The sequence below is a fragment of the Geotrypetes seraphini genome, chromosome 8 (genome assembly GCF_902459505.1).
Source record: "Geotrypetes seraphini chromosome 8, aGeoSer1.1, whole genome shotgun sequence".
NCBI classification, from domain to species: Eukaryota; Metazoa; Chordata; class Amphibia; order Gymnophiona; family Dermophiidae; genus Geotrypetes; species Geotrypetes seraphini.
The window spans coordinates 67,768,549-67,790,613 of NC_047091.1; the positions used below are offsets into that span (position 1 = coordinate 67,768,549).

General features: G+C 44.1%; 1 protein-coding gene across 3 annotated transcripts in view; it reads right to left on the bottom strand.

Annotated features, from left to right (window-relative positions):
* The window catches only part of CAPN1 (calpain 1), a 171,244-nt gene that overhangs the window by 37,842 nt on the left and 111,337 nt on the right, over positions 1-22,065 (bottom strand). For all 3 annotated transcript variants that reach the window (XM_033954078.1, XM_033954079.1, XM_033954080.1), the window contains 5 exons: positions 17,515-17,598; positions 7,957-8,042; positions 7,352-7,426; positions 4,244-4,404; positions 1,243-1,418 (listed from right to left, as the gene is read on the bottom strand). In XM_033954078.1, coding sequence (XP_033809969.1) covers positions 1,243-1,418; positions 4,244-4,404; positions 7,352-7,426; positions 7,957-8,042; positions 17,515-17,598 — 582 coding nt within the window. The remainder of the gene's footprint in view (positions 1-1,242; positions 1,419-4,243; positions 4,405-7,351; positions 7,427-7,956; positions 8,043-17,514; positions 17,599-22,065) is intronic.

Sequence of the window (22,065 nt, forward strand, 5' to 3'; positions counted from 1 at the left end):
GAGGCAAGCAAAATATTGAGGAACTATGTGTCCACAGTTCTCTTATGAGGCTCATCATAGAGAACTACTTTCTCTGTCTCCATCTACTAGGCGATGAACATAACCCACAAGTCTGGGTTGATCTGATAGAGATGAAAAGGAATTGTAAATGCTTAATTACTGATACTGATTCAGTCTGAGACTTCACAGTCCAAATTTTAAAAGGCTCTAAAAGCATTGTACTTTTCAAAAGCATTTACCCCAGATTAAAATTGCGCTTCCTTTTCTCGACCAAGCTCAATGGTTTAGAATCCTTGGCAGCCCTATATACTATCTACCGGTAAGTCCGGCATTCTTCTTGTCCTCCTTTATGGATCTTATTATTTAATAATAGGTTTTTTTTGTTTGTTTTTTTAACTTTAGGTTTTTTAAAATTAATATAGATAGACAGATCTGCAATATAACATAGGAAATAGAAATTCTCAGAATACAACTTGACAATAGTGCAAAAATCATCCTAAATACATTCCAAAATCTCAGTCCCACATTCTCTTCCTTCCCAGTACTTAATTCCCTCCAGGATTCATATTTAACACATATATTTATTTTTACTATTTTTTTTATTGATTTGAAAACTAGATGTAAATTAGGCCTCCCCATTTTGTCCTCCCATAGTTATGTCTGTCTTGGATTTATTTTTATTTTAATTTTTCATATTTTAACCCTTATATAATATTGTATAATTGTAAACTGCTTAGGTTTTTGGATAGGCAGTCATATCAAATAAAACGAACCAAGAATCATGAAATCTCAAGAGAAAAGCCTCTTCAAATAGTTTCAAGTTTATTAGGATTTTATATACCACCTATCAAGGTTATCTAAGCGGTTTTACAGTCAGGTACTCAAGCAATAGCCAAGTCTTACCTATTTCCTGACTCAGAGGAAATTATTCTCAAACTATCCTTCCTCTAGTTGGCAATATTACTATGTGCATGGTTTCCCCAGGACTCCCAGTTCACATCTTCCTCAATTCACTGACTACACTCCAATTTTGTTGTTTTTATTTTATTTCATTATACATACATTGTAGTTTGGCAACAAATTCCTAAGCCCAACCTATGTTTTCCCTGCTTGTGTATAAACAGACATTTACTCAGGTGGTTTCCAAAGTTGTGGAAAGAGCCAGGGTAGGCAAAGCGACCTACACCAGGTGCCTCCCTTGCTTGATCAGAATTGGTTGGTCTGTCAAGATCTGCCTGTTACCTCATAGAGAGCAAAGCCAATGGTCTCCATATCTCGGCCAAGCTTCCGCTCCTTGCGTTTGTCTTTTTGCATGAGAGCCACCAGACAGGTACAGCCCCTTTCACTCCCATAATCATCCTCATCCTCATCCTCATCATTCAGTTGAATCTTAAATTGAGGGTTAATCCAGAATGTTGCTAGTGGAGAAAGGAGAAAGAAAAGAGATGGTGAATACAGGGGACACTGAACCATAAATTGTCTTTTCAGAGATTTGTGGGCTTATTTTCAATATACTGCACATAGCCAATACTAGACACAGGGCTGAAGTTAATGTTCACTGGCTTTCATATTAAAAAAAAGCTATTAAAGCCAAAAGTACATTTTCAGAAGATGGAAAATGAAACTGGACAATGTAAGGATGAAGGTGGACAAAGCGATGGGACCAGATGGGCTCCATCCCAGGATACTAAGGGAGCTCAGAAAGGTTCTGGTGAGTCCTATTAAAGATTTGTTCAACAAATCTCTGGAGACGGGAGTGGTTCCTGGGGATTGGAGGAGAGTGGATGTGGTCCCTATTCACAAAAGTGGTCACAGGGAAGAAGCAGGAAACTACAGCCTCACTTCGGTTGTTGGAAAAATAATGGAAGGGTTGCTGAAAGAAAGGATAGTGTACTTCCTTGAATCTAATGCGTTAGAGGATCCGAGGCAACATGGCTTTACAAAAGGTAAATCGTGCCAAACGAACCTGATTTAATTTTTTGATTGGGTGACCAGAGAGCTGGATCGAGGACATATGCTAGATGTAATTTACTTAGATTTCAGCAAAGCCTTTGATACGGTTCCTCATAGGAGACTGTTGAACAAACTTGAAGGGCTGAAGTTAGGACCCAAAGTGGTGAACTGGGTTAGAAACTGGCTGTTGGACAGACGCCAGAGAGTGGTGGTTAATGGAAGTAGCTCAGAGGAAGGAAAGGTGAGTAGTTGAGTCCTTCAGGGTTCGGTGCTGGGGCTGATCATGTTCAATATGTTTGTGAGTGACATTGCTGAAGGGTTAGAAGGAAAAGTGTGCCTTTTTGCAGATGATACCAAGTTTTGTAACAGAGTGGACACCGAGGAAGGAGTGGAAAATATGAAAAAGGATCTGCAACAGTTAGAGGAATGGTCTAATGCCTGGCAACTAAAATTCAATGCAAAGAAATGTAGAGTAATGCATTTGGGGATTAATAATCGGAAGGAACCGTATATGCTGGGAGGTGAGAAGCTGATATGCACGGACGGGGAGAGGAACCTTGGGGTGATAGTGTCCGAAAAAACAGTGTGACAAGGCAGTGGCTGCTGCCAGAAGGATGCTGGGCTGTATAAAGAGAGGCTTAGCCAGTAGAAGGAAGAAGGTGTTGATGCCCCTGTACAGGTCATTGGTAAGGCCCCACTTGGAGTATTGTGTTCAGTTTTGGAGACTTTATCTGGCGAAGGACGTAAGAAGACCTGAAGAGATCCAGAGGAGGGCGACGAAAATGATAAGAGGCTTGTGCCAGAAGACGTATGAGGAGAGACTGGAAGCCCTGAATATGTATACCCTAGAGGAAAGGAGGGACAGGGGAGATATGATTCAGACGTTCAAATACTTGAAGGGTATTAACGTAGAACAAAATCTTTTCCAGAGAAAGGAAAATGATAAAACCAGAGGACATAATTTGAGGTTGAGGGGTGGTAGATTCAAGAGCAATGATAGGAAATTCTACTTTATAGAACAATGGTCAGACCACACTTGGAATACTGTGTCCAACACTGGTCTCCATACCTTAAGAAGGATAAAATTCTGTTGGAGAGGGTGCAGAGGCGAGCCACGAAACTGGTCAAAGGCATGGAGAATTTAAGCTACAAGGAACGCCTCGGGAAACTGGGACTGTTCACCCTCGAAAAGAGAAGATTGCGTGGGGATCTGATAGAGACTTTTAAAATATTAAAAGGATTTGACCAAATTGTCCAGGAAGCAGCATTACTCTTGTCCTTAAGAGGTCATAGCCTGAAACTGAGTGGCAGCAGGTTCAGGACAAATGTTAGGAAGTTCTGTTTCACACAACGAGTGGTGGGCACTTGGAATGCTCTCCCGGAGGAGGTGGTGGCAGAGGCTACTGTTCTGGGTTTCAAACGCAATTTGGACGCACACCTTCTTGCAAAACATATTGAGGGATACGGGAAATCCGGGTCTCCAACAAGGAGCACCTAAATGGGCCTCCGCGTGTGCGGATCGCCGGACTAGATGGACCTTGGTCTGTTCCGGTGAAGGCGTTTCTTATGTTCTTATGTTCTTTATTGAGAGGGTGGTGGATGCCTGGAATGCGCTCCCGAGAGAGATGGTGGAGAGGAAAACGGTGACTGAGTTCAAAGAAGCATGGGATGAACACAGAGGATCTAGAATCAGAAAATAATATTAAACATTGAACTAAGGCCAGTACTGGGCAGACTTGCACGGTCTGTGTCTGTATATGGTCGTTTGGGGAGGATGGGCTGATGAGGGTTTCAATGGCTGAGAGGGTTTAGATGGTATGGAGTAGGTTTTAACGGAGATTTCGGCAGTTGGAACCCAAGCACAGTACCGGGTAGAGCTTTGGATTCTTGCCCAGAAATAGCTAAGAAGAAAAAATTTAAATTGAATCAGGTTGGGGAGACTGGATGGATCATTTGGGTCTTTATCTGCTGTCATCTACTATGTTACTATGTTACTATAATAAAGCAAGCTGAGATGATAAAGAGTAACAAATCACCAGGACCAAATGGTTCCTACATGATATGGTCAAAGCAGTTAACATGGCTGGACTTGAAAAGGTTTTAAACAAGTTCTGGGAAGAAAAAAGTCTATAAACCATTATAAGCAATGTAGACTTGGAAAAGCCACACCTTACCCCTGGGAGTGAGCAACAGGGAACCCTGCAGGTACTTGTGACCTGGGATGGCCACTGTCAGAGAAAGAATGGGCTCAATGGTCTGTCACCCAACATGGAAGATTGCACATTCTTACCTGGATAGTTTCTGCATCCTCCAGCAGTGCTGCCACGGCGCCATGCTCCTTCATAAAGTGTAGTGTTCCACTTGCGGTACCTGCGGGCCTTCAATGCATCTGGGGTAAGGTTGCAAATCTCCAACCTTGTAAACTCACGCAAAAAATCCTGGAAGTTCATCCTATAGGAGGGTGATGGGGAGAGGTAGGTAGGGGTAAGTAGAAGAGGAAAGGAGGAGTATGGAGAATACATGTAGAGAAAGGGAAGAATGTAAAATAGGAGAAGGTAGGGATGAGCAAGAGAAACAAGGAGAGATAAGAAGAATGAAAAAACTCAGGAAAGTAATTTTGACAGCAGATCTGCACTGTTTCATGCCACAAAACGGATACACCACAGACAACAATAGTTTAAGCTTCCCCACATACACAAACGCACTGCCCCACCACAGAACGAGCAAAGGTGGCTGATGCCTGCAATATCCTCCCAAGAGAGGTGGCAGAGATGAAAGTGACGGAATTTAAAAAGATACGAGATGAACACAAAGGATTTCTAATTAGAAAATGAATGGTATAAATATCAAAATGTAAATGACTGCATATGTGTCTGATGTGTCAAGTGGTGCTTAGATGGTATCACCAGCTGTGAAGAACTAAGACCAGTACTGGGCAGACTAGCACGGACTGTGTCCCATATATGGCAATTTGGTTGAGCATGAGCTGGAGAGGGTTTCAACAGAAACTCCAGTAATTTGGAATGTGAGGACAGCGCCAGGCAGACTTTACGGTCTGTATCCCACAAACAAGAAGGTGGAGTGGACAGTAGTTGGAACCTAAGGACAGTGCTGGACTTCAAATTTCCAGTTTATTAAAAATTTGTTATCCCACATTTTCAAAATTACAAAGCGGCTTTACAATAAAAAGCAAAAATAGGGTAATACAGACACATTAAAATTAAAAGCTAATTAATATCCAATAAAGACAAGTACAAAATCTCACCAACCAAACTGACACGAAAGGAAATGCCACATTCACTCTGTTAAAGCACAAGCAGCAGCAGTACATCAGAAATAAAAAAGCTTCCCACTCACACACAGCCCTACCACAGAAAAGTAAAGAGCAAAAGCAGCTGCACTGCAATCATGGCACTATTACATTACATTACATTAGTGATTTCTATTCCGCCATTACCTTGCAGTTCAAGGTGGATTACATAAGGAGTTATCTGGACATTTCTCATGGTATTATGGAATGGAGCGGGTTGCTATTGGGGATTGAGATGATTCTTGCTGTGTTAGTTTGTCTTTAAGGATTGCTTGAATAGCAGGGTTTTTATTTCTTTTCTGAAGGTTTTGTAGTCTGGGGTCACGATCAGTAAATTGGAGAGTTGGTAGTCTAGTTTTGCTGCCTGAGTGGCCAGGAGGCCATCGTACATTTTTTTTCGTTTGACGTTTCTGATTGGAGGGTGCATGAATGGAGTGTGGATTCTCCTCTGTCTGGTTGTGGTTGTTTGGATTAGTCGGTTGTTCAAGTAGGCTGGGCAGTCTCCATTTATGGTCTTAAATAGTAGACAGTAGAATTTGAATAGTATTCTTGCTTGTATTGGGAGCCAGTGTGAATCGAGGTAAGCTGCTGTGATGTGGTCGTGTTTCCTCAGTGAGTAGATAAATCTCAGAGCTGTGTTTTGTACTGTTTGTAGTTGTTTTATCATGGTTGCGGGACAGGGGAGATAGCAGATGTTGCAGTAGTCTAGAAGACCCAGGACTAGAGACTGGACCACAAGCTGGAATTGTTTTCTGTCGAAGAATTTTCGAACTTACCTTAGATTTCTCATGACTGCGAATAATTTCTGTATTGTTTTGTTGATTTTTGGCTGCATGGTACATCCTCTGTCTATCAGCATTCCCAGAAGTTTTAGAGTGGGTTGAAAGGGGTATGTGATTGAGTTTATTACTAGGTTTGTTATGGTTGGGGTTTTGTTATTTTCGAGGAGGATGAATTTTGTTTTGTCAGGATTCAGTTTCAGTTTGTGCTCTTTCATCCATGTTGCTACTATTTCTAGTGTTCTGTGTAGTGTATCTGTCATGAAGGGCGCTGGTTGATCAAAAGGAAGGAGAATGGTGATCTCGTCTGCATAGCTATAGGAGGTTAGGCCTAATTTGTCTAGGCAGGTGCCGAGGGATGCAATGAAGAGGTTGAAGAGTGTGGGAGATTAAGGTGATCCTTGGGGTACGCCGCATGGGTTGGACCATGGTTCTGATTTTTCTTTGTTTGACTTTATTCTGTAAGTCCTGGATTGTAGGAGTCCTTGAAACCATGTATGTACCTTACCTGTGATTCCTATTGAATCTAGTAGTTGTAGTAGGATGTCATGGTCTACCAAGTCAAAAGCTGCAGTGAGATCTCATTGTATAATCAGCATTTTTCTGCCTGTGCTGAGGTGTTGTCTAGCTGTGTCCAGGAGGGATCCCAGTAGTGTCTCTGTGCTGTAATTGGTTCTGAAACCAGACTGTGTAGGGTGGAGTAGGTTGTGGTTTTCTAGGTAGTTGGTGAGGAGTTTAGCTACGAGGCCTTCCATTAGCTTGACATAAAGTGGTATTCAGGCTATGGGTCTGTAGTTGAATGGTTGATCTGTTGCTCCTTTGGGGTCTTTTAGGATCGGGGTGACAATGATTTTGCTGAGGTCTTACGGGAAAAGGCTGTCTGTGAGCAAGGTTTGCACCAACTGTAAGAGGAGGGCGCAGAATAAAGTACTTGAGGTTTTTAACAGGTATGGTGGGCAATGGTTGAGGTCACAGGCTGCGTGGCTGTATTTTTTATAGTTTGTTAAAGTCTGACCATTGTAAAGTGGAGAAGTAGGACGATGTTCTGTCTGCTGCAACTATTACACACACATACACAGTCCCACAGACCTCACTGCTACAGGTCCAGCACAAGCAAAGCAGTACAACAGTAGTACAAGATTCCCATTTGCCTGTGAGCATACACAAACACACACAAAGTCCCTCCACAGAACAGTAAGAAAACAAGCAGCTACTGTGCAATCATTACACTGTCACACACACACAGTTCTACCAGATAGTAAGTCCCATCACAAGCAAAGCAGTACTCGTACACACACATATACTTTACCAAAACTCTCCATCTTCCATCTTAATCCTTAAATCCTCCCGCTGGTTGGGGTCGACCCCATTCCACTCTTGGGAGCTGTGGATAAGATAAACTGTGAATGCTTATGATCTCTGAAACAGCATCCCAACACTTTCACAAGCCTAAAGTCATTAGAGCCACGGAGCTCATTTTAGATTTTGGTAAGGCACAAAGACTGTGCCAGAACCAGAACCAACAAATTCCCAATCCAAAAACAGGAGCTCTATCCAGCAGCCCAAAGCATAGTGACTCCCACTGACCCAAAGTGCAGAAGGATAATTTTCTATGCTCAATGGCAGTTCTCTTTTCCCTGAGCCAAAGTGAATTCCTGATATCTAAGGCAAACTACATGTAGGAGGGGAACCCTAAGGATTCAAATGCTGTCAGAAGAGGTGGACAATCAGAGCAACTGGCAGGAGGTGGAGGGGCTCTAAACTATCCTAGAGTCAGCCTGCGAATCTGACACCAACACAAGCCCATCAAGAAAGAAGGAGGTGCTGAAAATAACCCTTGCCCTGGGTGCTATTTTGTTCAACAAGTGCTCCAATTGTAATGCAAACCTATAGTTGGATGATCAAGATCCTTACCAATCACTCCAGGCCCCTGTCCACTCCACCTCTCCCCAGGGGTTCCGCATGCGGATCAGGTTCACCGTTTGCCCTCGACAGTTCACCTGAAACCCAAAGAACAGAAATGAAGTCAAGAATCCAACGTGTAGCCTTCTTTCCATAGCTGGAACAAATAAGGAGGCACATCTCAGAACTGCCAGCCCACCATGCAACATGGGACTCCAGGAATTTCCTCTGTTAGGGAGAAATCTTTATTCTAACCTCTTGGGGTTTGGGTTACTGGCATGGGGTTCAAGAAAAAAAACCAAAATGCTTCCTCACCAGACAGTGTTGTTCCAATAATAAAAGATGGTACCAAGAAACTTACTGAATAGCATTAAGTTGACAAACATGACCCAGTGATATTCATAAGCTAAATCCAAACAGTATCTAAGCAGTTCACATACATGCTGAAGCAGGACAAATTTTGGTAACTACAACTCTAATTAAGGAGTGGAGGAGGAGATGAATGGTTAGAGCAAGGGGCTGAAGACCAAGGATGCCCAATTCAAATCCCACTGCTTCCCCTTGGAACTTTGGCCAAGGTACTTAACCTTTTCCAGATCCAGGTAAGGGTCCCCTCCAGGGACAGGTAAATATCTATTGTACCTGAATGTAGCTCACCTTAAGTTATTACTGAAAACACATGAGCTAAATCCACAAACATCTAGGGATGGTTCTTGGAGTGCCAAGTTGCCCTAGTAACTCTTCTCCCTTGAATTCTTCTGAAAGTATGGAAAGAAAGCCATCCTTGTCTATGCTAGTAGGTTTAGGGTTACTATATTTGTGAACATAAAAAAGGACACATGACTCCACCCCTGACCCCACCAGTCTCAGTCCCACCCCTGCCCCCCTTCACCCTTTTCTTTAGTTCCCCTTCTCATCATTTGTACCCTTTTAGCCCTCATCTACCCTCCACTGCATTTCATCAACCTACCAGTCTTAACTTCATCCCTATCTCCCCATCCTTCCCTTGCCTCCAAGGCCATTCTTCTATCCTTGTCCCCATATTCTGCCCCTGTTCAACTTCTCTTCCTTCTTTACCCTTTACCCTTTCTCCTGTAACCCCATCCCAGTACCAATATCTCTCTTTTCTCTCTCATTGTACTGCAACTCTTTCGCCCTCCTCCACCATCGTTCTCAATCTCCCTCCCCTCCCCACCACATCCCAGCATCTGCATTCTCTCTCCCTTTTCACCCTCTATTCCCCAAAAGCTCCCCTATGGTAGCATCTCTCCCTAGCCCCTAGCTATAGGTGCTTCTATCTTTCTCTCCTTCCAACCCCCTCATGGGTGCTTCTTTGTCCGTCTTTCTCTCCTTCCAACCCCACTCCATGGGTGCTTCTGTGTCTTTCCCTCCTTTCAACCCCCCAGTATGGTTATGCTTATGTTGTTATATTTTTAAATTACCGGTAACTTTTAAAAAGTTTATTTCCATGCATTATTTTACTGAAAGGGGCTAAAGTGTTACTTTGTTTTTCCTTTAGTCTGTACTGGCAAAGGGAAGAAATTTACTGTCCTTAGTTAATTCCTAAATCTTGAGGCACATCTCTTCCTTTTTCCCTTCAGAAATCCTACCCATTACATAAATACACTCATTACAGCAGTCCAGCACTAAGCTGAGGATCTGAAATGAATGAGAGAGGGGAGGCTTTCACTATGTTTTCCACTTAATAGCTCTTTGAGACTCTGGCCTCTCATATACCCTCAATTGGCACCATTGTAAACCTTGCTATATAGAACATTTTGCTCAGATTATCTGGTACACAGAACCTCCTTCCAAACCCCCCCCTCTCCCTCCCAGTGGGATTTGGTGGTACAACCTCTCTCTCTCCAATTCCCAACTCCCCCACCTACCTCGTCCCCAGCCGCTGCAATTTTGAAATTTTTGGGCAGTCACAGCAATGGCAATGAGATGAACCTGCTACCATCAGCCTGCCCCAGAAGCCTTCATTCTGCAGCAACTTCCTGTTTCCGTGTAGGCAAGATGCTGCAGAATGAAGGCGTCTGTGGCAGGCCGACAGCAGCAGGCTCACCTCATTGCTGCAGCTGGCTGCCTGAAGATTAAAACTTGCAGTGGCCAGAGAGGCGGTAGATGGGGGAACTGGGAGAGCCATAACCAACTCTGAATCCGGGAGTGTTAGCTGGCCATGCCAAACTGGGTGAGCTTGTGGGCCAGCTATACCTGGACAGGCTTCCCCATTAAGAAAAAACAGTCTGGATACCCAGACAGTTCTCTAAAAAGAGGATATGTCCAGGTAGTCCCAGATGTATGGTAACCCTAAGTAGACTCTCCTTAGGTGGTAATGTCTCTGGAAAATCTCTTGCTAACCACAATCCCAAGTAACAAAATGTTCTAGAACTTGTTCTGTTCTTTTGGGTCTCTGGACTGAGTGGTAACACCCGTCACATAACCACACCCCCAAACACCTTGGTTCTCTGTTAAAACACAAATGCAGGGTTACATACACATCACACATTCCATTAAAACCATGACCAGCGGCCTTCCCAACCCTCCTGGTCATTCCCTGAAGTCTTCCCTGGACTCTTTGTTCTCCCGGGTCCTCCCTGGACTCCACTAGATCTCCCAGGACCTCCCTGGTTTCTGTATCTCCAGGTCTGTTGAGTCCTTCCTCCAACCCTACATTGACTCTCTCCATCTTCGGCAGCCTCCGATGCCATTATTAGTCACTCTGCTGGTTGCCATCATCCCAGCTGATCCCTCCACAGAATGCTCCTTAGATCTCAGCCAACATTCCCAGGGGCTCTCAGGCTGCTTCACCTGGGGTCCTCTCTGACGGCTCTCAGTGCCATCACTGGTCACACCGGCCCTGCAAGTTCCACTGCTGATCAGCCACCTGACCCCCTCAGTCTTGAACTCTGCCAACTTTTCCAGCTGCCTCTTGTGGGGCCACTGCCAGTCCCTCACTCCCTGGCCTCTTGGGTCCCCACCACTTGGACCCTTCTTCACCGGTCCCATTGCTGGTCATGAAGCCTGAGCCACTTCCTTAACTACAGGCTCTACCAGGCCCTCTGGCTATTTCTCAGCTCTTTCCTGCTAGTGCATAGGTCGCTATAGACCCTCCCACCACCGGACTTCACTCCAGGGCCAGATCTCACCACTGGGCTTTCTACCCCTGCACCAGTCCCCCTGTCAGGACTGGTCAGCCTCACCACCCTACTCTGCTGCACCAGGCCCCTTGTCAGCCTGTCAGCAGTGGCCTTCAGGGCTTACCAGGAGTTAGGTCAGAATTCCTCCTCCCTAGGGTCACCCAACTCCTGAAGGACCTTCTTGCCTTCTGAGCTCTCTGTGCTGGGAATGGTTCTTTTCAGCACTGCAATCCAACCAGGGCCGCCATCAGAAATTTCTGGGCCCCTTACTGAGCAATCCTATTGGGCCCCCCACGCACCCCTTCCCCCCCCCCCCCGACACTCCCCCCCCCTTCTTCCATGGGCCGAATACACACATACTTTTCTGCTAATGCTCCACCTAAGCCAGTCCCGTAAAATCTTCTCACGTCCATTGGGTGATTTGGCATAGAGGAGATATTCATAAAAAGAACATCCGTCAAGATCTTTACTCATAGACTGTGCCATTTGCTTTAAATCATCTTCCATCATTAATCCAAATTGCACAATTCTTTCTCTGTCTTTGTCCTGAATGGCATCTGGCCACATTGCTGGATCCTTCCAGTCAAAAATTTATGAGCAGGCGCGGAGAACGCATTTTTAAACAAATGTAGTTTATCCTTGTACTCCTTATGTAATTTTAATCATCTATGGTTATGTTTATATGTTTATTGTTCAAATGGTTTTATTTATTTCTCCAAATTTATTTTTGTTATACGCATTGAAAATATTTGATATTGCGTTTAAATCAAAATCTCAATAAACTTGAAACTTGAAACGAGTGCCCGTGAGATTGTGGGAGGGTTAAATACTCAAAACTTAGAAGAATAACAATTTACTTAATTCTATTCCTAGAGGCAATAAGGGACTGTTTCATGGAGCAGCTGGTCACGGAACCAACACGAGGGGATGCCACTCTAGACCTAATCCTCAACGGGTTAGAAGGACCCGCAAAGGAAGTGGTGGTAATAGCACCATTAGGGAACAGCGATCACAACATGATCCAATACAAATTAAACATGGGAACATCAAAGGCGAAAAGAACCACAACGACAGCACTCAACTTCAGAAAAGGAAACTACAAAGACATGAGGAAAATGGTGGGAAAAAAGCTCAGCAACAGCCCAGGGAAAGTGAAGACCGTAAAGGAAGCCTGGACACTGCTTAAAGGCACAGTGCTCGAGGCGCAAGACCTGTACATCCCAAGGTTTAGGAAAGGGTGCAAAAAAAATCGAACTAGAAACCCAGCATGGATAACTACTGCAGTTAAAAAGGCGATAAGCAACAAGAAATCATCCTTCAAAAAATGGAAAAAGGAACCAACAAAGGAAAACCAAGAAGAGCACAAAAGACACCAGAAAGAATGCCATCGAGAGGTCAAGAAAGCAAAGAGAGAATATGAGGAAAGACTGGCAGGAGAAGCAAGAAACTTCAAACCCTTCTTCAGGTATGTGAAAGGGAAACAACCAGCCAGAGAGGAAGTGGGACCACTGGACGACGGAGACAGGAAAGGAGCGATAAAGGAGGAAAAAGAGATAGCTGACAGGTTAAACAAATTCTTCTCGTCAGTCTTCACCAGAGAGGATACATCCAATATCCCAGAACCCGAGGTGATTATAAGCGGAGAACACGACGAAAGGCTGGTACAACTAGAGGTAAGCAAAGAGGATGTCCTCAGGCAGATAGACAGACTAAAGAGTGACAAATCACCGGGCCCGGACGGCATCCACCCAAGGGTACTAAAAGAACTGAGAAACGAAATAGCAGAGACACTTCGCCAAATATGTAACCTCTCCCTAAAAACTGGGGAGATTCCAGAGGACTGGAAAATAGCAAATGTCACGCCCATCTTTAAAAAGGGATCAAGGGGTGACCCGGGAAACTACAGGCCTGTGAGCTTGACCTCGGTTCCGGGAAAGATGATGGAAGCAATGGTAAAGGACACAATCTGCGAACACATAGAAAACAATGGACAACTGAAGGCGAGCCAGCATGGCTTCTGCCAGGGAAGGTCATGCCTCACGAACTTGCTGTACTTCTTTGAGGGAATAAACAGCCAGATGGATAAGGGGGAATCCATAGACATCATTTACCTTGACTTCCAAAAAGCCTTCGACAAGGTACCTCACGAACGGCTACTTAAAAAGCTGTGGAACCACGGGGTGCAAGGGGATATCCACCGATGGATCAAACACTGGTTGGCAGGCAGGAAACAGAGGGTTGGAGTAAAGGGCCAATACTCAGACTGGCAATGGGTCACGAGCGGAGTTCCACAGGGGTCGGTGCTGGGACCTCTACTATTCAATATATTTATTAACGATCTGGAGACGGGGACAAAATGTGAGGTTATCAAATTTGCTGATGACACCAAACTCTGCAGCAGGGTTAGAAACACGGAAGACTGTGAAGACCTGCAAAGGGACCTAACGAGATTGGAAGACTGGGCAAAAAAGTGGCAAATGAGTTTTAACGTGGAGAAATGCAAGGTCATGCATGTAGGGAAAAAGAACCCGATGTTCAGCTACAAAATGGGGGGAACACTTCTAGGGGTGAGTAACCTTGAGAGGGACCTGGGGGTGATGGTCGACACATCACTGAAACCATCGGTGCAGTGTGCGACAGCTTCAAAGAAGGCAAACAGAATGCTGGGCATCATCAAAAAAGGTATCACAACCAGGACGAAGGAAGTCATCATGCCGCTGTATCGCGCAATGGTGCGCCCGCACCTGGAGTACTGTGTTCAATACTGGTCGCCGTACCTAAAGAAGGACATGGCGGTACTAGAGGGAGTGCAGAGGAGAGCGACTAAACTGATAAAAGGTATGGAAAATTTTTCATACGCTGACAGGTTAAAAATGCTGGGGCTGTTCTCCCTGGAGAAAAGGAGACTTAGAGGGGACATGATAGAAACCTTCAAAATCCTAAAGGGCATAGAGAAAGTGAATAGGGACAGATTCTTCAAACTGAGGGGAGCCACAAACACTAGGGGCCACTCGGAGAAATTGAAGGGGGATAGGTTTAGAACAAATGCTAGGAAGTTCTTTTTTACCCAGAGGGTGGTGGACACATGGAACGCGCTTCCGGAGGATGTGATAGGCCAGAAATCTGTACAGAGGTTCAAGGAGGGTTTGGATAGGTTCCTGAAGGAAAAGGGGATAGAGGGGTACAGATAGAACTTGAGGTAGGTTAAAGAAATGGTCAGAAACCACTTCACAGGTCGCGGACCTGATGGGCCGCCGCGGGAGCGGACCGCTGGGCAGGATGGACCTCTGGTCTGACCCAGTGGAGGCAACTTCTTATGTTCTTATGTTCTTTTGCTACGCCAGCTTTCTGGTATCTTTACATACAGTGGCGTACGTAGCATATGTAATACCTGGGGCCCATCATTTTTTGGCACCCCCCCCCCCCCATCTGTAAGAAAAACATGATTTTTAGTAACAAACCACACGTCACACATGAGTACCTAGGAAAAGGCAGCATCTTACATATTGCAGTGAGCAGTACATCAATACACCCATTGTAAAACTAAACAAGCCAGACCAGCACAGATCAATCCTACACCGTCAATCCTAACAGAAAACCATGTCTTTCGAACACACAGAACACAGAAAACACCTTCGCCTAGTATGGAATATGTCATCACAAACTAACCCCTCACTCTTTTACAAAACTGTAGTGTGGATTTTAGCCACAGTGGTAACAGCCCTGACGCTCATAGAATTCTGAGCATCAGAGCTGCTACCACCACGGCTGGCGCTGAAAAACGCTCCACAGTTTTGTAAAAGGGGGGATAAAATAGAAATACACAGTTTCAACGCTCTAGCTCAGAGGTGCCCAAACTTTTTGAGCTTGTGAGCTACTTTAAAATGACCAAGTCAAAATGATCTACCAACAATAAAATTAAAAAACACAAAGCACACTATACGCTGAGAAAATGTTAATTATCATTCCTATTCTGGGATTTTTTCAAAGAGGTCAAGGCAGATGACTCTATGCATTGTCACCTCAGTAACAACCATACAAAAATAGACAAATATACCCTCCATCCTTTTTATTAAACCACAATAGCAGTTTTTAGCGCAGGGAGCTGCGCTGAATGCCCAGCGCTGCTCTTGACGCTCATAGGCTCCCTGCGCTAAAAACCACTATTGCGGTTTAGTAAAAGGGGACCATATTGTAAAATATAGACAGCAGATATAAATTCAGAACTGTGCATAGTAAGTGAAGGGAAGTTTTCATCTCTGGGAATTTACCCAGTTAACTATTAAGTTATTTGGGCAAATTCCTTTGAAAACTGTGGTAATACTGCCTCCACTTTGCTAAATCTATATATATAAAATCGGAGATATGTATGTGTGTATGTATGTGTATGTGTATGTACCGCGATCACGCAAAAACGGCTTGACCGATTTGAACGAAATTTGGTATGCAGATCCCTCACTACCTGGGATGATATGTTCTGGGGGTCTCGTGGCCCACCTGCACACGTGGGCAGAGCTACAAACATAAAATCAGATTTCACCCATTCATGTCAATGGAAAAAATGTAAAAAGCTGCCATTCTCACAGCAATTCAAAAACGGCTTGACCGATTTGAACGAAACTTGGTATGCAGATCCCTCACTACCTGGGGTGATATGTTCTGGGGGTCTTGCGGCCCACAACTCTATGTTGCTTGCTCAAGGCTGGGTTCGCCCAGCAATTTATATGTTCTTGCTCCAGGAGGTGAAACTAAAAATGTTGTTTATAATCACGTTTTGCGTTAGTTGTATTGTATTCATTTTGTCAAATATTTCACATTATAATTTGAATATTGTACTTTTTATTAAGCTGTAAAAAAATAATTTCATTCACCACTATAAAGTATCTTTATTTGAATCCATTTACAGTGTTATTGCTATAATTAAATACCCATGCAACGCCGGGGCATCAGCTAGTTTAAAATAAAATCATTTTTCCTACCTTGTCTGGTGATTTCATGAGTCTCTGGTTGCACTTTCTTCTTCTGACTGTGCATCCAATCTTTCTTCCCTTCTATCAGCCTGTATGCTTTCTCTCCTCCACACCTCATTCCCTCCCCCAACTTTTTCTTCCTCTCTTCATGCCCCCTTTCTTTTTTTCTGTTTCTCTTCTTTCCTTCTGACTCCCTGCCTGCCCCCTTTCTTTCTTTCTCCCTGCCGTTCCCCAAGTCACTGCCACTGCCGCTGCCATCGGGGAACAGGACCCACCAATGGATAACAGGCCCCAAAGCCGACACCGACGCATGCTCTCCCTGCTTCGGGCCGACCAGCATTCCTCTCCCCGACGTCAATTCTGCCATCGGAAAGGAAGTTCCGCCCAGCCAGGCAGCGATTGGCTGGCCCGAACTTCCTCTCCGACTGCAGAATTGACGTCGGGGAGAGGAAGACTGATCGGCCCGATAGATTAGATCGCCAAGACAAAGTGAGTCCTGGGTGATCGACTCACTTTGCCTTGGCAAGCTACTGGCGCCCCTGCCTTAGAACACTGCCTAGGACCCTGGGGGAGCCCGGGCCCCTGAATGCAGGACTGGTAGTATTGCCCTGATGGTGGCCCTGAATCCAACACTTGCGGCTCTCATGCAAATCAGCTCTCCACTCGGGCTCCCTCCACTGGCCAGTGACAGGTACTCCACCCTGTCACAGATCCCCTTGACTCGAATCTGAGAATTGCCTGAAGCCCTTCATGAAAGGGGATGGGACTTCATATAGTTACATTTAAAGCAGTTTACATATTATATAAGGTACTAATTTTCTGTACCTGAAGCAATGGAGGATTAAGTGACTTGCCCAGGTCACAAGGACCTGCAGTGGGAATTGAACCCAGTTCCCCAGGTTCTCAGGTCACTGCATTGACCACTAGGCTACTCCAGGTCCTCATTCTTGAAAGCCCAGGATGAGCCAGGATCCTCTGCAGAACAGAATGCCCAGAATGTTTTGTGCTATGACTTATTATTTCTCCTATTCCTTGGGGACCAGCCACTATACTCTTCTCTTCCTAAATCATGTGACAGGCAATTTTCAAAATTTTTCCCTACCCATTTAGTAAGAAAGTGTAAGGTGCATTTACAAGCTGCAAAAAGGGGCAGGGAGAAGTTATATTTGGCAGCCGCCATAGGTGGTTTCAGCTGTGGACTTTGTACCTGCAGCAAGACTGGACTCTTAATTTTCCATAGAATGTCCCTGAAATATGCTTGCAGGCCATAGATTTCAAAATTGAAAATGTGCGAGCAAGCCACTGGATTTTAAAATTGCTCATATGTTCTCCCTGACAAAGACGTATTTTCCAGTAAGGCACCTTATACCGTATATATGATGAGTAAAATATGTAAACTTTGCAGAGGGGCTGAGTGTTCGTGCAACATACTCTATCGAGAGACAGCAGGGAATTACCTGTGATGCTCCTGTGACCGAGTAGGCATGGCCCTTCACCAGCTTTTTAAATGTGACAGCTTCCATGTCATGAGCACTGGTGATCTGAAACAAGAAACAGAAAGACTAGAGCACCTAGAAGCCTTGGATACATCTGTCTTTGAAAAGAAGCACAGCAAAGACTCCAATGCAGTCACACTGTATAATCAGTACTGAGTTATATGATGTATTTCACTCACATAGGATCATTTTTGCAGATGACATTCAATTGCTAGTATTTGTGGGGGAACAATCACGAGGCAGCAATTATTAATCTTAATGTACAACAGAAAGAGATGCGTAAATACCTAAAATAAATAAATAATTGGTTAGAACAATTTAATTCTAAATGCAGAGACCTCCACAGTCATATGGTTATCAGGACAGTTTGAGCAAAAGATGACAATATCTGAATATATAAGTGAAACATAAAAGCATTCCAATGACAGTTCCAAGAGAAAAGGTAGGAGGGATTGAGGAGGTGAGAAAGAGAGAGATGATTGGGCGATCAGATGGTGACAAAGCAGTAGAATTTTATGGTTTTTATAGATTCCGTACAAACGTAAGGAAGTTCATCTTCACCCAGAGAGTGGTGGAAAACTGGAACGCTCTTCCAGAATCTGTCATAGGGGAAAACACCCTCCAGGGATTCAAGACAAAGTTAGACAAGTTCCTGCTGAATAAGAACGTGCGCAGGTAGGGCTTGTCTCAGTTAGGTGCGCTGGTCTTTGACTGGAGGGCCACCGCATGAGCGGACTGCTGGGCATGATGGACCACTGATCTGACCCAGCAGCGGCAATTCTTATGTTCTTATGGTGTATAATATTACAGGTAGGGTTACCAGATGGATATGTCCTCTTTTTAGAGGACTGTCCGGCTTCCTGGACGGACTTTACAAAACCCGGCAGTTTGTCCGGGATTTGGAAAGCCCTGATGAGCTCCAGTCACATGTGGAGGGCCTCTGAGCATATGCGGATGATGTCACACACATCTGCCCATGCTCGAAGCCCTCCAGACGCAGCAGCCGGAGCTCATCAGGAAGAGAGGGGGCTTTGTAGGGGCATGGCTGTGAGGGACGGAACTGGGCAGGTCTAGAGGCGGAACTGGGCAGTTCTGAAGGCAGAACCAGGCGGGTCTGGAGGTGGAGCCGGGCAGGGCCATTTGTCCAGGTTTTTGCTCTCTAAATATGGTAACCTTAATTATAGGAAATCCAGGTCTTTGTTAAGTTCTGTCTCATTGGTGTCTTAACAAAAATTTGGGTTTCCTATGACTTTATAAACCATACAATTACAGTATACTTATTTTGTCACCTTCTGATCACCCATCCACATTTCCCTGTATCTCCCCCCTCACCCCTTTTCCTCTTTCCCCTTGAATTCATCATCATTGGAATGCTTCATGTTTCACTTAAGGATTTGTCATCTTTTGCTTGAGAAAGGAGGTTCTGGCCTTTGAAAGCTACTCAAAAACTGTACTGTTAGACCAATATAAAAGGTATCATCTTAATGCCTGGGAGACCCAAAACAGTAGCTGCTTGTTGAATCCGCTCAGTTGCTACTTTTTTCCTTCTAAAATGTTTGCCTTAAAAGTCAAACATAAAAGGAAGGCAAAAGTTTTTCCCTTGGAAGTCTCTGCCTTACCTTCAGAAGGCTTGAAAGACAATTTCTTGTGGTGTCTAAGGCATGAAAATAGACTCTGATAGGTGTCCAATGGGGCTGTTACAAGAGTACTGGTAGAGACTTCTGAACTGAAGGCATCTAAGCTCATAGCAGAGGGTTCCTCCAATGGAACTGCTACAGGAAGGTCAGTAACTACATTTGTGGCCTAACAGGGTGAGATCAGTGCTGAGGCCTGACCAGCTATGCTTGCTGGAAGGAGCTGCAAAAATGAGTGGTTTGAAAGCCAGCAGTCAACATAAATAAAATGATTCTTCTGATTCAGGCCCCAGACATCCCTTTGGAGAATGTGAAAGTTGCTGATGCTGAAGCCATTAGAATTGCAGATTTGTCTTCAGTAATCCTTTGCTTTAAACTGGCAGGAGGTCTGCTCCCTGGAAACTATCTGGAAGGCTATTTCTGACCTGGAGAAAACTTTTCCTCTTCATCATGCTAAACTCGGACAAAATCTGCAGGAGCTTGAGTTCATGGTGAACAAGAAAGTAGTAGCTATTAGTCAATTGAGAAATAAGGCAAAAAAGTTGGAAGAGATCAAAATGAGGGTTCAATCTATGGAGACTGCTTTGATGCAAATTAATTTATTTCTCCAAGCTAAAGTTGAGAACTTAGAGAACTCTGTCAGAAGTTACAACTTAAGATTAATTTACCAAAACTTCCAGTATTTTCTACTAAGGAGATGTTTATGAACTAGTTGACTGAAGTTTTTAATGTTCCTAGTGAATGTGTTCCAACAGTGCATAAATGTTATTCCAAGACAACTTTGGGGAGGAACTTTGGATGATTATGAAGAACCACCCTGACTCAACTTGCAGACTAGAATTTATTGTATATGGTTTCTATGACGATCTTTAATTTAAAAAAATCATTTAAAAAACCAAAAAACTACTTTCCAAGTTAGAAGTTTAAGAGATGTTGTTGAAAGTGGTTCAAATGGAGGCTTCATCAAAGAGGAAAGTATAACTTTAAGATCCCAAGCAACTTGAGGAGATTTGATTGGTGGTTTAGCATGGAAAAGGCCTTTCATGAATCTGGAGACTAAAGGATGTACTGATGATTGGTTTTTATCTAGAAGTGTAATACCACCAAGATGAACTCTGACTGAAGTTTTGAGACCAGAGTTTGAAAGATGTAGAAGGTAGTCCAGAACTGATGGGAGAGGACAAGTGATTGGATCCAGTGAATGGAGATTACACCAGACTGTGAAGCGAGTCCACTTGAAATGATAGCAGCACTGTGTGGAAGGTTTGCTAGAAGCTTCAATGACAGCTGACACTGATGCAGAAAGTGTGAAAAAGTGTCTACTTGCTGGGTGAGAGATACCATGCTGTGAGTGCTAGCAAGCATAGAATGGGATGGAGTAGAGATCCTTCGTTCTGTGTCAGCAACACTGGAAAGATTGGTAGTCTGATGGGTTCCCTTTTGCTGAGTTGTAGAAGGAGAGGGAACCATGGTAGGCATGGCCATCGAGATGCTATGAGTATTATGGTGGCCTGTTCCTGGCGAAGTTTGAGCAGAGTTTTCCCGAGTAGAGGGATTGAAGGGAAAGCATAAAGGAAGTTGTCTTGCTGGTCGAGGAGAAAAGCATCTAACTCCAGACAATTGGGAGTATAGATTCTGGAACAAAAGACTGGAAACTTGTGATTATGGGGAGATGCAAAGAGATCTGTCTGTGGAGTTCCCCAATCATTGAATACCTGACGTAAAACAGCTGAATTGAGGACCACTCATGAGGTTGAAGGAGTCTGATCAACCTATCCGCTAAGATATTCTGTTTCCCTGATAGATAAACTGCTTTGAGGAATATGCTGCGAGGTATAACCCAGGACCAAATTTCAATCACTTCTTGGCAAAGTGGGCGAGACCTCGGACCTCCTTGTTTGTTCACATAATACATGGCTACTAGGTTGGCAGCTTGAATGGGTACTACTTGTGCACAGAGTGTTTTTGATTACTTGGAGCTCGAGGAGATTGATGTGACATAGTAACATGGTAAATGACGGCAGAAAAAGACCTTTGTAGTCCATCCAGTCTGCCCAACAGTCACATTCATTCCCAAAGCAATGTTGAAGAAACAAATGAGTAATTATTTATTTTACTTGCTAAGTTCCAGTATAAGATGTCTCCCTCCTTCCCTCCCAAGATAGGTAAGACCCGTATTCAGACGATTTGAATGTGGTATAAAATACACATAATAGCTCTTGATCCATATGAGATAGAGACCGTAGAAATCTGGCTGGCATCAGCTACACTGCCCCACTGCTGGAGTCATCATCAAAGCTAACTCAAGACCCTTCTGATCAGACTTTCCATATACGGGACACAAACTGTAGAAGTCCACCCGGCACTGTCTTCATTTCCCCGCTGCTGGGCTTCCATGCAAGCACCATTCCTGTGCATCATAAATGAAGATATAGTTTTTGATCTGTCAAGTTTTGTGTGGATACCATCCTCTTTCTATTTAGGGATACCTTGTGTCTATCCCACACATTTTTTAACTCCTTCATTGTTTTTGCCTCCACCATCTCTACAGGGAGGGCATTCCAGGTATCCACCACCCTCTTCATGAAGAAGTATTTCCTAAGTCTACCACCACACAATCTCATATTTTGTCCTCTAGTTTTACCACTTTTCCACCTCTGAAACAGATTTGTTTGTAGATTAATACCTTTCAAGGAAATGTCTGCTTCTTTCCTCCAGAGTATACATATTATCACAGGGAAGTTCCTGTGCCTGCAAGTGCAAGCTCAGAGAAACCTATTCCTGGGGTAAGGCAGGAAAAATCAAAACAGTTTTCAAGTTTAGTCCTATGTCACAACCTAGAACAGGGGATAAGGAAAAGGCACACACTGGCAAGACT